This window comes from Microcebus murinus, chromosome 10 (genome assembly GCF_040939455.1).
Source record: "Microcebus murinus isolate Inina chromosome 10, M.murinus_Inina_mat1.0, whole genome shotgun sequence".
Lineage (NCBI taxonomy): Eukaryota > Metazoa > Chordata > Mammalia > Primates > Cheirogaleidae > Microcebus > Microcebus murinus.
In genome coordinates this window covers 1,631,501-1,644,677 of record NC_134113.1, presented here as the reverse complement: position 1 = coordinate 1,644,677, position 13,177 = coordinate 1,631,501, and the positions used below count along the sequence as shown (strand labels likewise).

Here is a 13,177-nt window from a genome sequence, read left to right as displayed (position 1 = left end):
CACGAGCACTCGGCGGTCAGCCGTTCCCCTCCCCCATTCACCTGTTATTCCTCCATCCATCTGCCCGTTGATCCAGTCCTTCTGTCCCTCTGCCCTGTCCATCCTCCACCCACCCCCATCCATCCTTCCTGTCCCCGTTCTCCCCTCCATCCACCCACTCATGCAACCAGGTTTCCATCCCTCCAGCCACTCACCCGCCCATCCAGTCCGTCTTTCCACCATCCATCCAGTCCTTCCACTTAGCTATCCATCCACCTACCCATTCTTTCCTCCCTCCTTCCTCCCTCCCTCCCTCCTTCCCTCTTCCTTCCTTCCTTCTTTCCTTCCCTTCCCTCCCTCCCTCCCTCCCTCCCTCCCTCCCTCCCTTCCTTCCTTCCTTCCTTCCTTCCTTCCTTCCCTCCCTCCCTCCCCCTTCCTTCCTTCCTTCCTTCCTTCCTTCCTTCCTTCCTTCCTTCCTTCCTTCCCTCCCTCCCTCCCTCCCTCCTTCCCTCCCTCCCTCCTTCCTTCCCTCCCTCCCTCCCTCCCTCTTCCTTCCTTCCTTCCTTCCTTCCTTCCTTCCTTCCTTCCTTCCCTCCCTCCCTCCCTCCCTCCTTCCTTCCCTCCCTCCCCCTTCCTTCCTTCCTTCCTTCCCTCCCTCCCTCCCTCCCTCCCTCCTTGCTTCCCTCCCTCCCTCCCTCCCTCCCTCCTTGCTTCCCTCCCTCCCTCCCTCCCTCCCTCCTTCCCTCCCTCCCTCCCTCCTTCCTTCCCTCCCTCCTTCCTTCCTTCCTTCCTTCCTTCCTTCCTTCCTTCCTTCCTTCCTTCCTTCCTTCCCTCCCTCCCTCCCTCCCTCCCTCCCTCCCTCCCTCCCTCCTTCCTTCCCTCCCTCCCTCCCTCCTTCCTTCCCTCCCTTCTCCTTCCTTCCTTCCTTCCTTCCTTCCTTCCTTCCTTCCTTCCTTCCTTCCTTCCTTCCTTCCCTCCCTCCCTCCCTCCCTCCTTCCTTCCTCCCTTCTTCCCTCCCTCCCTCCTTCCTCCCATCTGTCCATCCACTTGTTCATTCGTCCGTGTTCTGGGAGCCCGCCTGTGCCAGCAGCCATCAGCAGACACCCGTGAGGCTGCCGGGAGCCCGCCACCATGCAGGAGCTCATGCCGAGCCCGCCACTCCTCCAGCCTGGGGTGAGGGGCCACGCCTCGTAGGGGGCTCCGCAGAAGGAGCCGGTGGCCGTAGCAGGACTAGCAGAGGGCTGGCATCCCAGGGTGAAAGCCGGGAAGAGCAACCTGATGGGGTGGCTGGTGGGGAACTAGTCACTGTCACCGCAGGGTGGCAGGACAGTGTGGCCCAGGCTGTGGCCCAGGCTGTGGCCTCAGGGTCTTGAGTCTTTATGGAGGGGCTGGGCGGGAGGTGGCAGTGGCTTTGACCTCAGACCTTGCACACGTGTGTGTGGACCTGGGCCCTCGGGGCTCTGGAGGTGTGGGGTCACAGCAGAGGTGTGGGGTCACAGCCGAGGTGTGGGGTCACAGCGGTGGTGTGGGGTCACAGTGGAGGTGTGGGGTCACAGTCGAGGTGTGGGGTCACAGCGGAGGTGTGGGGTCACAGCAGTGGTGTGGGGTCACAGCGGAGGTGTGGGGTCACAGCCGAGGTGTGGGGTCACAGTCGAGGTGTGAGGTCACAGCGGAGGTGTGGGGTCACAGCCGAGGTGTGGGGTCACAGTCGAGGTGTGGGGTCACAGCGGTGGTGTGGGGTCACAGTCGAGGTGTGGGGTCACAGTCGAGGTGTGGGGTCACAGTCGAGGTGTGGGGTCACAGTCGAGGTGTGAGGTCAGAGTTGAGGTGTGGGGTCACACCGGACCTGTGGTCCTCGGAGCCCCATGCGGTACCAGGCAGGTAGCCGGGGTTGACCAGGCGCGTTAAGGAGGGCCCTCGCCCAGAGCGGAGGCGCACCTCTGGGTCTCCGAGGCCAGCTGGGCTCACGCCTCTGGACGCAGCGGCTCCCGTCCCTGTTCTCTCTGCTTAGGCAGGTGCGGGGCCCTCGCTGGCCAGTGAGCGGAGCAGGGGACACTGTTGGAATCCAGGCCGGGCATGTCCTGAGCCGCCCCACCCAGAGAGGGTCCCCACGGCGTCTTTCTTCTCCTCTCCTCGGTCTCACCTGGGAGGAGCTGGCAGAGCACTCGCAAAACACCTGGAGCCGCGGCAGGCCGGCAGATCCTGGGCGAATGGCGCGCTCTGCTGGGCCGGGGGGCAGCCCTGGAACCAAGAGGGTTTCGAGGCCAGAAACCCCAAAAGTCCCACTGTGACTGCTGTGTCCCCCAAATACCGTTCTGCTGTCTTCATCTTTCAGGGCGCCAGAGGCGAGAGGTCCTTAGAGCAGAGGGTGGCTGCTGACCCCACTGAGCCCGGGCACCTGTGGGTGCTGGGCTGGGCACTTACTCGTGTTACAGGGAAACATTTGCACCTGACCTTATAACAAAACAGCGGGGAGGCTTTACTAGAGGCTGCGACGGGGGAGAGAGGTTGACCTCAACTCTAGGACGGCAGGCTCCGCGGGGGTTGCAGGATGGGGGGGTGGGTGGTAAATGACTAAGAGGACCTTGGCCTGAGGGAGCTGGATTGGGTACAGGGGAGGGGGCTTCTCCAGAAACTGGCTTAGCGGGATTCTCAGCAGCCTGAGGATGAGTCCTGGCCAGTTGGGGGCTCAAAGGAGCCTGACCGGAGTGAGATCGAGGAGGGCGGCCTTCTCACCTGCCGTGGAATGAGGCTGTGGCTCTTTGGAGAACGGTGCAGCCCAGCAGGCCTCCTGGAGGAGGTGGTGCAAGTTCGAGAGGCAGGCCTTGCTGCGGGGTCAGCCGTGGGGACGCCTGCAGTTAGCAGACAGGCCCCTGCCCCGCTGTGGCCCCATGAATGCAAGCAGGGTTTGGGGCAACGTGTCTTAAGCTGATGGTGGGGAAAGACTGTGAATCGGGGTACTGGCTGCCTCACCTGAGTCCCGCCCTCAGCGGAGAGCAGAGCACCTGTGAGTACTCGGTGTGTGCACAGGGCCCGCCTTCCCGCCGGGGCTGCCCACGACAGCCGGTCACCCCCCCGGGGTGCATGGACAGGATGCCCACACCCTCCGCGTGGACACCCACCCTGACCCTTTCTTCCACCGTGTGGCTTTCCCTAGCGGCAGGCCTCAGCTCCATGCTGCCGTAATCTCCCCGCGGAAGGCGGCCCGGCCCGGTGGAAGCGTGTTCCGGAAGCCGAAGGGTGTCTGAGGTGGGCTCTGGCTGCAGCTGTTGGCTTTGACCTTGGAGGAAGCCCTGGTGCCGGTGGAGGCGGGAAGGCAGCAGGTTTCCCGCTGCCCCTGCGCAGCCTGTCGCGTGGACCGTGAGCACCACGACAGCAGGTCCCCGCGGGGCGCGGCTGCAGGAACCCACGCGGCAGGTGTCAGCGCCGACTTTGGGGCAGACGGTGCCTTCGCCAGGTCCCCGGGTGGGGGGCAGGGGAGGGGAGGGGGGCTGTCTGTCGCTGAGCGTGGAGCCGGTGTGAGGTTCTCAGGGCTCAGCACATTTCCTGGAAAGCTGGTGGGCAGGGGGAGGGGCAGCCGCGGGGGCAGCACACGCCATTTAACCGCATCAGAGGCAGGCGGGGCCCCTGCCTGTCACGGAGGTCTGTTACCCTGCGTGTTTCCTGTAGGTGCGTCAATAGACCTTGGGTTTTGCTTTTGGAAAAGTTTTAGATTTACAGAGAAATTGAAGACAGTTCAGAAAGCCGCTGTGTATTGACACCGTATGACCACTTTGCTCGTGGTGGTTGGCAGTGAAGCATTGCAACGCGAGCGCACAGCGCTTGTCACGGCAAGCACGGCGCGGTGCCTCCTGGCTGCGCTAACGTCTGCGTGTCGTTCAGAAGTCTCGGATCTTACCCAGTGACCTTTCCCTGCTCGGGACCCCATCACAATGTCACACACAGCGCTGAGCTGTCACGTCTCCTGGGCTCCTCTTGGCGGTGACAGTTTCTCTGACGTCCCTTGTTTTGACCTCGACAGTATCGGGGAGGGCCGGTCAGGGATTGAGACCACGTCCCTCTACGGGAATCGGTCCGACCTTCTCCCCGTGAGGTTGTGCGGGGAGACGGTGGGGTGACCTGGGGGGAGACTGTGGGGTGACACGTGGGGAGATTGTGGGGTCACACGGGGGGAGACGGTGGGGTGATGGGGGAGATTGTGGAGTTACGGGGGAGACAGTGGGGTGACATGGGGGGAGATTGTGGGGTGACGGGAGATTGTGGAGTGACGGGGAGACAGTGGGGTGACAGGGGAGACGGTGGGGTGTTGTGGGGGGATCCTGTGTGGTGACGTGCAGGGACACTGGGGTGACATGTAGGGACACTGTGGGGTGACACGTGGGGAGATTGTGGGGTGACATGGGGGAGACAGCGGGGTGACGTGGGGGGATCCTGTGTGGTGACGTGCAGGGACACTGGGGTGACACGTGGGGAGATTGTGGGGTGACATGGGGGGAGACGGTGGGGTGACGTGCGGGGATCCTGTGTGGTGACAGGCCCTTGTCGGCACATCCTGTCACGGGCACACACTGTCGCCGTGACCTGCCTGAGGTGCGTCCCTCGGTTTCCCCACGGCGCAGTCCCTCTGTGCTCGCCAGAATGACGTCACCGCGCACGGCCCACACCTGCGGGCGGGAGTCTCGCCGCACCTTCTTGGGGTGGAGCGTGTACATACGTGATGTGCAGCTCAGAGATCCGTGCCTCCTGCCCGCGTGTCACTGATTCAGCCCTTTGCGCACACCGGGGTGGACTCGGGGAATCTCGGTGCTCCGGGCTGCGACTCAACGCGGCTGAATGTGCCCATCGCTCAGAAGCGTCCCCGCTCGCCCGGGGTGCCCTTCCGGCGGCCCCTGTGATCCTGCGGCCCGTCCGCGGCGTGTGTGCTTGCTGGGCGCTCCCGGACCTCCTGCCAGGACAGGACACTCGGCTCGGCTCGCGCCTTTCCTGCCCTGCTTGTGCATCAGCCACCTGTGCGAGGACCGGTGCCTCGTGCTGCGGAGTTCCTGGCGCGGGAACCCAGGCTCCGGTCCTCGGTGACCTGTTGCTGGAGGGCGTCATGGCCTCTGAGCACCCCAGCTGACAGGGCAAGGTGTACACGTGTGTGCTGGCCTGTGTGTGTGTGCACAGAGACGTGTATACACGCAGGCAGCTGTGCGTAGCCATCTGTGTCCACGTTAGGCGACACACCGATGTCTCCAACTCTCACCATCGTGGGGCGGATCCCTCCCGCCCGCTGCCCTTGCAGAGCTGGGACCTCCGGCAGAGACCCTGCGACCCCTGCCTGCCCTCCGCTCGCTTAGCTGCGCACTGCCGGCGTCCGCGGGCGGCAGCGTGAGCGGGGTTGGTCTGGGTCCCGTGGGGAGCAGCTGCGTCCACCCGAGTGCGGTTCGAGGGGACGTTCCTTCTGCCTCTAGTCCGCCGACGCCAGCCATTCCCAGAGCCGCTCGGACCAGAGCCTCCCCTGCCCGGCCCCCGCGGTGGGGCTGCGCTGCGCGTTCATGTCCCGGTCCCATGCTCCGGACGCCACGTGGTCTCCTGCCTGGGAGCCCCGAGACTACTCCTTGGGGTTGTGAACCTGTGCGTGTTGCCACTGCATGACAACCCAGCTCCTGACAAATGTGGGATGCCACGTAGCCACCACAGCAGTGTCACGCGGGGTGGAATTCCTGCCCTGCCAAGGACCCTGGGTCCACCGAGCCGCCCTGCCTCTTTCGCTCTGGGGAATCCTACCGGCCGCCGACCCTTTCCTCTCTGTGCAGTCTTGTGGTCTCCAGAAAGCAGCGTGTCGCCTTCTCAGACTGGCTTCTGTCACTCCCCAGTGGGCATTTAAGGCTCCCGCGTGTCCTTTGGAGCTTGCTGGCCCCTCCTGGCCACCACGGGACAGACAGCGCCGTCCCCGGTCTGTTCATCCGTCAGCTGTGGGGGGCATTCAGGCTGCCTCCAGTTTTGGGGATGATGAGTAAAGCAGCCGTGGACATTGGCTTGCAGGTTGTGGCGTGTGTGTGCGTGTGTGTGTGCGTGCACATGCAAGCGTGTGTGGACGGAAGTTCTCAGATCAGCTGGCTAAACTCCCAGGCGAGAGACTTCTGGCTCACGTGGGGAGACGTGTTCGGCTTTGCAGGAAACCCCCGAGCGGGCCCCGGGGTGGCCACGGCTGCGCTCCCCGCCGCCGGCGAGCGGGCGTCCCGTGCTCCATGCTCCCGTCAGCGTTTGGCGTGTTGGGGTTTCTGGAATGTCGTCGTCTCATAGGCGTGTGGAGGATCTCCTGTTACTTCAACGTGGGGTTTCGCAGTGGCGAGGGTGCTGGCGTTTTCCGCGTGCTCATTTGCCGCTTTCTCGGGGCGGGGGGGGGGGGTCTGTGCAGGTCCCTCGGCCCCGTCCTGCGGAGTGGCGTGTCCTCGGCGTGGGGTTCGGGGTGTTTGGCGTGTGTGTCTCAGACCCACGTCTCTGCCAGACACGCGTTTTGCAAACAGCAGCTCCCGGTCTGCGGCTTTGCTCTTAACAGTGTCTTCGCCCAGCGGATGTTTTCAGCGTCAGTGAAATCACATCCAGTTTTCTCTTTCAAAGCTTATGTGCATTTGGTGCCTGTCTAAAAACTTACGCCACATCCAGGGTCACACAGGTTTTTTTTCTCCTGTGTTTACTCGTAGAAATTTTCTGTTATTATCATGCTTTTGTATTTAGCTCTCCGGTGTGTTTTGAATTAGTGCTTGCAAAAGTGTAAGGCTGGTGTTTAGATTTTCTTTTTTTCTTTTTTCTTTTTCCGGTGGGGCCCAGCTGCTGCAGCGCCGTGTGGCGGCGTCTGTCCTTGTGGAGTCACCTTCTCTTGGGGCCACGCAGTCCTGCCAGTGCTGTAGGGTGGCCACGGGGCTGCTTTGCCGGGGGTGGTCCTGCCCCGGCAGAATGACCCTGCAGCTGGGGGGCTCAGCGTCGGCTCCACCCGCCAGTCTGTCTGAACAGCGTCAACCGCAGAGTGTGGGAACGGCGCCTTATCGGAACGACTGGGCTTTGCTGGAGCCGCCTGCACCCCCGGGGTTTGGGTCCCCCCAGGACAAGAGTGTTGGCCACAGGGCCCCCTCACCGTCCCTCCCGGCCGGCACCCGCAGGTCCTGGGGGGATGCAGATTTGTCTGTGCCCAGGATGGAGAAAGGGTGTCGGCGCCCGGGGAGCCCTGCACACAGGCCCGGCCGGCGCCGTGGTTGCCACGGCACTAGCCGCCCCCGTGGGGCTGCGGTGGTTCCTCTCAGTGGGTCCCAGCACCTGCCCACTGGCTGCTTCCGTCCCGCTGTGCCAGACAGCCAGGGGTCCAGACGGGCTGCGGAGCGTCCTTAGCAGAGGGCGGGGGTGGCAGGAAGGAGGTTGCAGACCCCGAGTCTCTCGGGCCCCTCCGACGCCCTCCTAGGCTTGTCCAGCCACCCTGCCTAGCGCTGCCCCTGCGCCCGGCCTGGGTTGGTGTGGGGCTGCAGGAAGTAAGGGCTGTGGGTCATGCAGGACCACGGGGAAAGGGGCACAGGGCTCGCCTGGGCGCTAGGGCTGCCCGTGGAGCCGGAAGTTTCCAGACTCAGAGCCACGTGCCTGGCCTGCCTGGTGCTCAGCACCGCGTGGAGTGCATGGAGCTGCCACACCCACCAGACCCTCCCGGGGACCTGGCGGGCAGATGGATCGCTCACCCTGTTACTCTCCTGTCCCAGCAGGGAAACTGAGGCTCAGAGAGTGTGGCTGCCTGGTCCTGGGTGGTCCTGGCCGGATGGAGCCGGCTGTCCCTGGAGGCCAGGCTAGGGTTGTGCAGGGAGAGGAGATGGCTCTGTGGGCCTGGCCGGGTCCGGCCTGAAGACCCTTGGTGGGGTCCTCAGGGGAGAGGTCAGCTTGGGGGTGCCACCCAGTTGGCAGGAGGGTGAGGCAAGGTTTGTCAGCAATTTGTCATAATGTTCTGCCTCTGTACCAGCCCAGGGGAGGCTCTGGGGGATGTAGGGGGACCCCCCTCCTGACTGCTGGGGTATCAGTGGAGCCCCCCACCATGGTAGGCCCTACCATGCGGGTCTCAGGACCCCTTTGCCACAGAAGCGTGGTGACCCTCCCTGCCGGGGGTCCCGCGCCCTGTGTGGTCAGCCCGGAGACCCCTCCTGCTCAGAGCGCGATGGCGCCTGCCAGGGCACAGGGCCGGTGCTGGCGGGTCTCCCGGCCTGGGAGCCAGGTCGGCGGGAGGGCGGAGAAGGGGTCTCGCTCTTTCCGCGCCTGCAGGAGCATCGGCCTCATGCCCAGGAGAGGGGGGCCTGGGTCTGTCACCCAGGTGCCCCGGCCCAGCTGTAGCAGCTTGGAGGAGCAGAGCGGCCGCGTCCCGGGCCCTCTCTGGAGCCCAGACGGGGCCGACCGCCCCTTGTGAGCATTTCGGCATCCTCGGTGGGGTGTTTCTTCCAAAGACAAATCGCCACTGCCGGAAACAGCCCTGCCCCGGCCAGCATTTCTAGGAAACATCAGACACATTTGTGTTTTTGCCAAACGTTACATGTGCCGTACGTCCCGCAGGGCTGAAAACACTGCATTCATTGGGAGGCAGGAGAAGCAGGCGGCTTTGGGGGCCCCTCGGGGAAGCAGGGTACAGGGTGTGGGTGAGCAACGGCCTCGTGGGACCCAGGCAGAGACGGGGTGCAACCCCCTCCCCCCCCCCCCCGAGATCGAGGTGAAGGGAAGAGCAGGACCATCTGTGGGCTCAGCCCGCAGGCAGCCCCAGGAGGAGGCACCAGCTGGGCCGGGAGGGCACGTGGCCTGGCCGGGGCCGGCAGCGCTGAAGCCCTGGTCCGTGCGTGCGTTGGGTGGTGGCCTGGTGGGGGTCAGCGACGTGGCTCGGGGCGCGGTGACCAGGGTTTCCTTGGGTCGGGGACGTCCCCAGCACTGCTGCCTTGATGTCTCCGCGGGGCCAGCCTCTGTGGGTGCACAGCCCGGAGCACTGCCCCGTGCCAGGGCCTGCCTGCGGAGCAGTGGCCCCAGCTGTCCCTCCCTTGGGCACCGTGGCTGCTGCTGGGGGCTGGTGTCAGAGAGAGGGGTCAGAGGTCAACACGGGCGGCAACGCACGGGGAATGGCAGAGCGGCCGAGCCAGCCTGCAGAGCTGCAGCTGGCCGGGGTGGAGCCCAGGAGGCTGCCTGTCCTCAGATCACAGCGGCATCCCTCTGCCCACGCCACAGTCCTCAGGTGTGCTCGGGACCTGCACACCTGGCCGTGCGTTTGCCCACAGTCAGGCCTTTGAGGCGCTGACCGCCGTTCCTGGGGAGAAGCGTCCCCCGTCATCCTGGACACTCTTCCGCCGCTGTGTCACGCGGCTGCCCACGTACTTGTTTGTTGTTTCTCCTTTTCCTTAGAGCAGGGTGTAATTTCCGTAGCCTGAGTCAAAGTCTGCAGCTGGCAGCCTTCCGGGGAGGCGGCCCCGCTGCGTGGTTGGCGGTGGGGGCGGGTCCGGTCCCCGGAGGGCCTGGCTGCCCCATGTCCTTCCTCTGACCTTGTGAGACACCCCCCCACACACACAGGAGAGCCCTGGGCTCCAGCCGGGACTGACCCGCTCCTGCAGGCTGGGTTCCCTGCAGCCGGGCAGCTGCCCGTGACGGCCCCTCCCAGCCCGCCCTGCCTGTGGGCAGATGGCATTGCCCCCTCCCTCCGGGGCCACCCCGGCACGGGAATGCTCAGGGTCAAGGGTGGCCCGGCCAGCATCGTGGTGATGGGTGGAGAGGACACCCCGCCAGCTGCCCCGTTGCTGGCCTGCGCCATGCCCGCTGGGCCAGGGCCCCGGGCCGAGTTAGGGGACCTGGGGGTGACAGGTGACAGCAAGCAGATGCAGTCCTGTGTGGTCAGCTGGTCGGTTGCCTGGAGGACGCTGGGGCTGCCTGGAGGAGGGGTCTGGGCATGATCTTAGCAGAAGGGGCTGTGTGGGCAGGGGAGGACGCCACCAGCCACAGAACAGCTGCCAGGGACCAGCGGGTGCACCTGCTCTCCTCTTCAGGGGTGGGGACTGCCACCCTGTGCCACCTGCGCCTGCCACCTCCCTGGCAGCCGCCCTGTCTCCCTGCTGGCCCAGGTGGGCTGGGGTCCCCACCGTGGTCCCAGGGCCCTCCGCGGGAAGGGGTTGCCGTCGGCGCTCACTGTTCACAGTGAAGGGAAGCTCGAGGCAGCAGCGAGTGGGACTGGGGGGCCGTTCCAGGGAGCAGGTGTCCAGGGGGAGCCGGCCGAGGGGCGCCTCCTGCTCCCTGTGCAGGGCACACGCGGTGGCCCGGCCGGCAGCTGGGGGCCGCCCTCCGTCCCCCACAGGTGGCAGCTGCTCCTCTTCACTGCCCAGCATGAGAGCCGGCGCCGTCTGTGCTTGTCACTGTAAACATTCGGGGCGTTTTGCAGGCAGGTGGCGCCTTGCATTAAAGGGGTGTGTGCACCTGGAGGTTCCTGGCAGTCCCCCCTCCCGAGACGCCGCCCTGTGCGCCCCTCAGGGAGGTGGCCTTTTCCCCGGGACCCAGGGGACAAGCAGGGGACGAAGGAAGCCAGTGAGACAGTTGGAGTCGGGGTCTCTCTCTGCACCCCGAGCCGTCCCAGAGCCAAGCGTGGACCACGCAGCCCTCCCACCTCCTTCCCACGCCATGGGGTGTCTGTGGCCCAGGGGAGCAGGGGGCATGTCCACGAGGGAGCTGGGGGACTGTGGGACACATCTGTGCACCGGTAGCAGCAAGTCACGTGTGCCCGTGTCTGGCGAGTCTGAGTACCTCGTAGCCTTAGCGTGTCCACACGTGGGTGCCTCCTGTGTGTGGCCCACTCTGTGTGCACCTGCCAGGCTTGTGGTATGTGCACGCCTGTGCCTCGTGTGCAGCTGTGTGTGCATCGCATGTACACGTGTGAGCACATGTGTGGGGCGTGCGCCAGGCTGCTGGAGGGCAGAGGACACCCTGAACCCCCGGCACCGACACAGCCTGTGCCCGCCGTGCCCAGCAGGTGGGATTCCTCCCCGGCAACAAGGCCCAGGAAGAAACAGAGAGAGGGTCCAACCCATTTCCCAGCCCCACGCCGCCACATGGCACCTGGGACAGAGACACGGACCCAGCCAGGCTTCAGGGCACAGGCCTCCTAGCAGTCCGTGTCCCCTGCTGTGGAGCGTGGGAATGCGTGGGGGAGCCAGCTCCCCCCTCGGCGATCTGACCCTTTCATTTCCGGGCGTTACCGAGACGGGGCGGCGTTTAATTTCCTGTCTGCCGAGGCAGGCAGCGCGGAGGTCGCCGGCTCGACCGGCTCCGGCGTTTGCACGCACTTCTGGGCGGGTCCTTCCTGGCGGTGTCCACGTTCCCTCCGAGCGGGACGGCCGGCGCGTGGCTCCGCGTGGGCTGGTGGGGCCGGGCGGCCGCTGGTGTCCGGGACGTGGCCACTCAACCCTCGTCTGTCCCCCCAGGTCAGCTGGCGGCCGGCACCTGTGAGATTGTGACCCTGGACCGCGACAGCAGCCAGCCCCGGAGGACGATCGCCCGGCAGACGGCGCGGTGCGCGTGCAGGAAGGGGCAGATCGCCGGCACCACGAGAGCCCGGCCCGCCTGTGTGGACGGTAAGAGCCACGGCCCCTCCCAGAGCGTCCCCACGGCCTCGGGGCGCAGCCTCGGGGTCAGTCCTGTCCTCGCCGGGCGCTGGTGTGACTGCCCCGGGCGGTGTCGGGTTGCTGCCCTGGAGGACCGGCCGCCACGGCTCTCGGCTGACGGCTCTTAGGGTGGCTGGGGTCTCCAGCTGTGCCCAGACGTGGGTCCCTGCCCCCGCTCAAGGTCGGCCCTGAGTGTCGCTAAAGGGGAGGTGGCGGCAGAGGGCATCGGCGTGCCGCACACCCAGTGCCCGGTGCCGGCTGCGTCTGTCCCTGTTGGTTTCTGGCCAAGATAGAATCAGCAGCCCCAGTCCCTGCAGTCTGAGCACGGGCAGGAGGGCCCCCCACTGGCTCACGGTGCATTCCGGGACTCCCCAAAGTCAGGCTGCTGAGCGGATGCACCGAGGTGCCTTCCTTGCTGAGTTGACACTCAGAGGGGCCTTGTGGGGGCACCATAGGGGACCGACGTCACCTAGGGGACCCCAGGTGATGTCACGGCTTCTGATGAGTCTGCCCACTGCAGGGGAGGACACCATGCGTGTGCCTCCGTGTGGGGAGCTCGGCCTTAGCCAGGCCGCAGGGGACCAGACGGGCCCAGGGGGCTGAGTGAGACCTGACAACCCCGTGGCCTGCTGTGTCCAGGCAGGGCCAGGGGCAGGCCAGACGTGGGTGGGAGGGCAGGCATTGGAGGCAGATTAGAGCCATGTTCAAGCCCTGCCGTGACCAGAGCCAGGGGGAGACCCCCTCTCCCTGACGGAGACACGGAGCCCCCGTAGGCCAGCAGCCGTGGCCCCGTCGGTCCAGCTGGCCTTGGGGTGGCCGGGCCCACGCAGGGGTGCAGGGCCTGGGTTCCAGGCACAGACCACAGACCAGGGGAGGGTGCAGGGGAGGGAGGTGCTCCGGGGGGTGGGGGTGGGGGCTACGGGGCCACCTCTCCCGGTGGAGAGAAGCCAGCAGCCCCGAGTGACGGGCGTGGGGTCGGACTGCCATGGGGTTCCCTGGAGCCGTGGCCTGGGGTGGCTGAGGCCCTGCAGTGCCGGGGTAGGGCTGGGGGAGGGGATGGCTGGGCAGATGTGGGGGGGAGGGGCTATACCACTGGCCAGTAGCCCCTCCAGGCAGGGTGGACTTGAGGGCTGCGTCCCAGGTGTCCTGGCGCAGCGGTGGGCTCTGGCATCTCAGGCCGGCCCACGGCTCACGGGCCACGCACACCCTGGGCTCTTCATCAGGCGGGGCCTGGTGCAGGCGACCGTGCTGATGGGGTCTCGGGGTCGGCTGCCCCCCCCCAGGGAGGGCGAGGGACTCCCCAGGGCCACTCAGAGCTGGACGTGGAGCCCGGGTGGGCTTCCTGGTCCTGGTCCTGGTCCTGGTCGGGGGCCTCTCTTTGCCCCGTGGCCTCTGCACCGGGTTCGGATGTCCAGAGTCAGGTTCTGCGGCCTCTGCCAGGAGCCCCACGTGGGCAGCCTCGCCCGTCTGCCGCGTTCCTGATCGGTGCATGGGGACTGGGAACGGCTCCCGCAGCTCGGGCACCGAGGGTGGGCAGGGAAAGGACAGCGCGTGGTATGTGC

General features: G+C 66.0%; 1 protein-coding gene across 2 annotated transcripts in view; it reads left to right on the top strand.

Annotated features, from left to right (window-relative positions):
- The window catches only part of TAFA5 (TAFA chemokine like family member 5), a 204,518-nt gene that overhangs the window by 118,599 nt on the left and 72,742 nt on the right, over positions 1 to 13,177 (top strand). For both annotated transcript variants that reach the window (XM_020287834.2, XM_076006905.1), the window contains exon 2: positions 11,436 to 11,585. In XM_020287834.2, the coding sequence (XP_020143423.2) occupies positions 11,436 to 11,585 (150 nt within the window). The remainder of the gene's footprint in view (positions 1 to 11,435; positions 11,586 to 13,177) is intronic.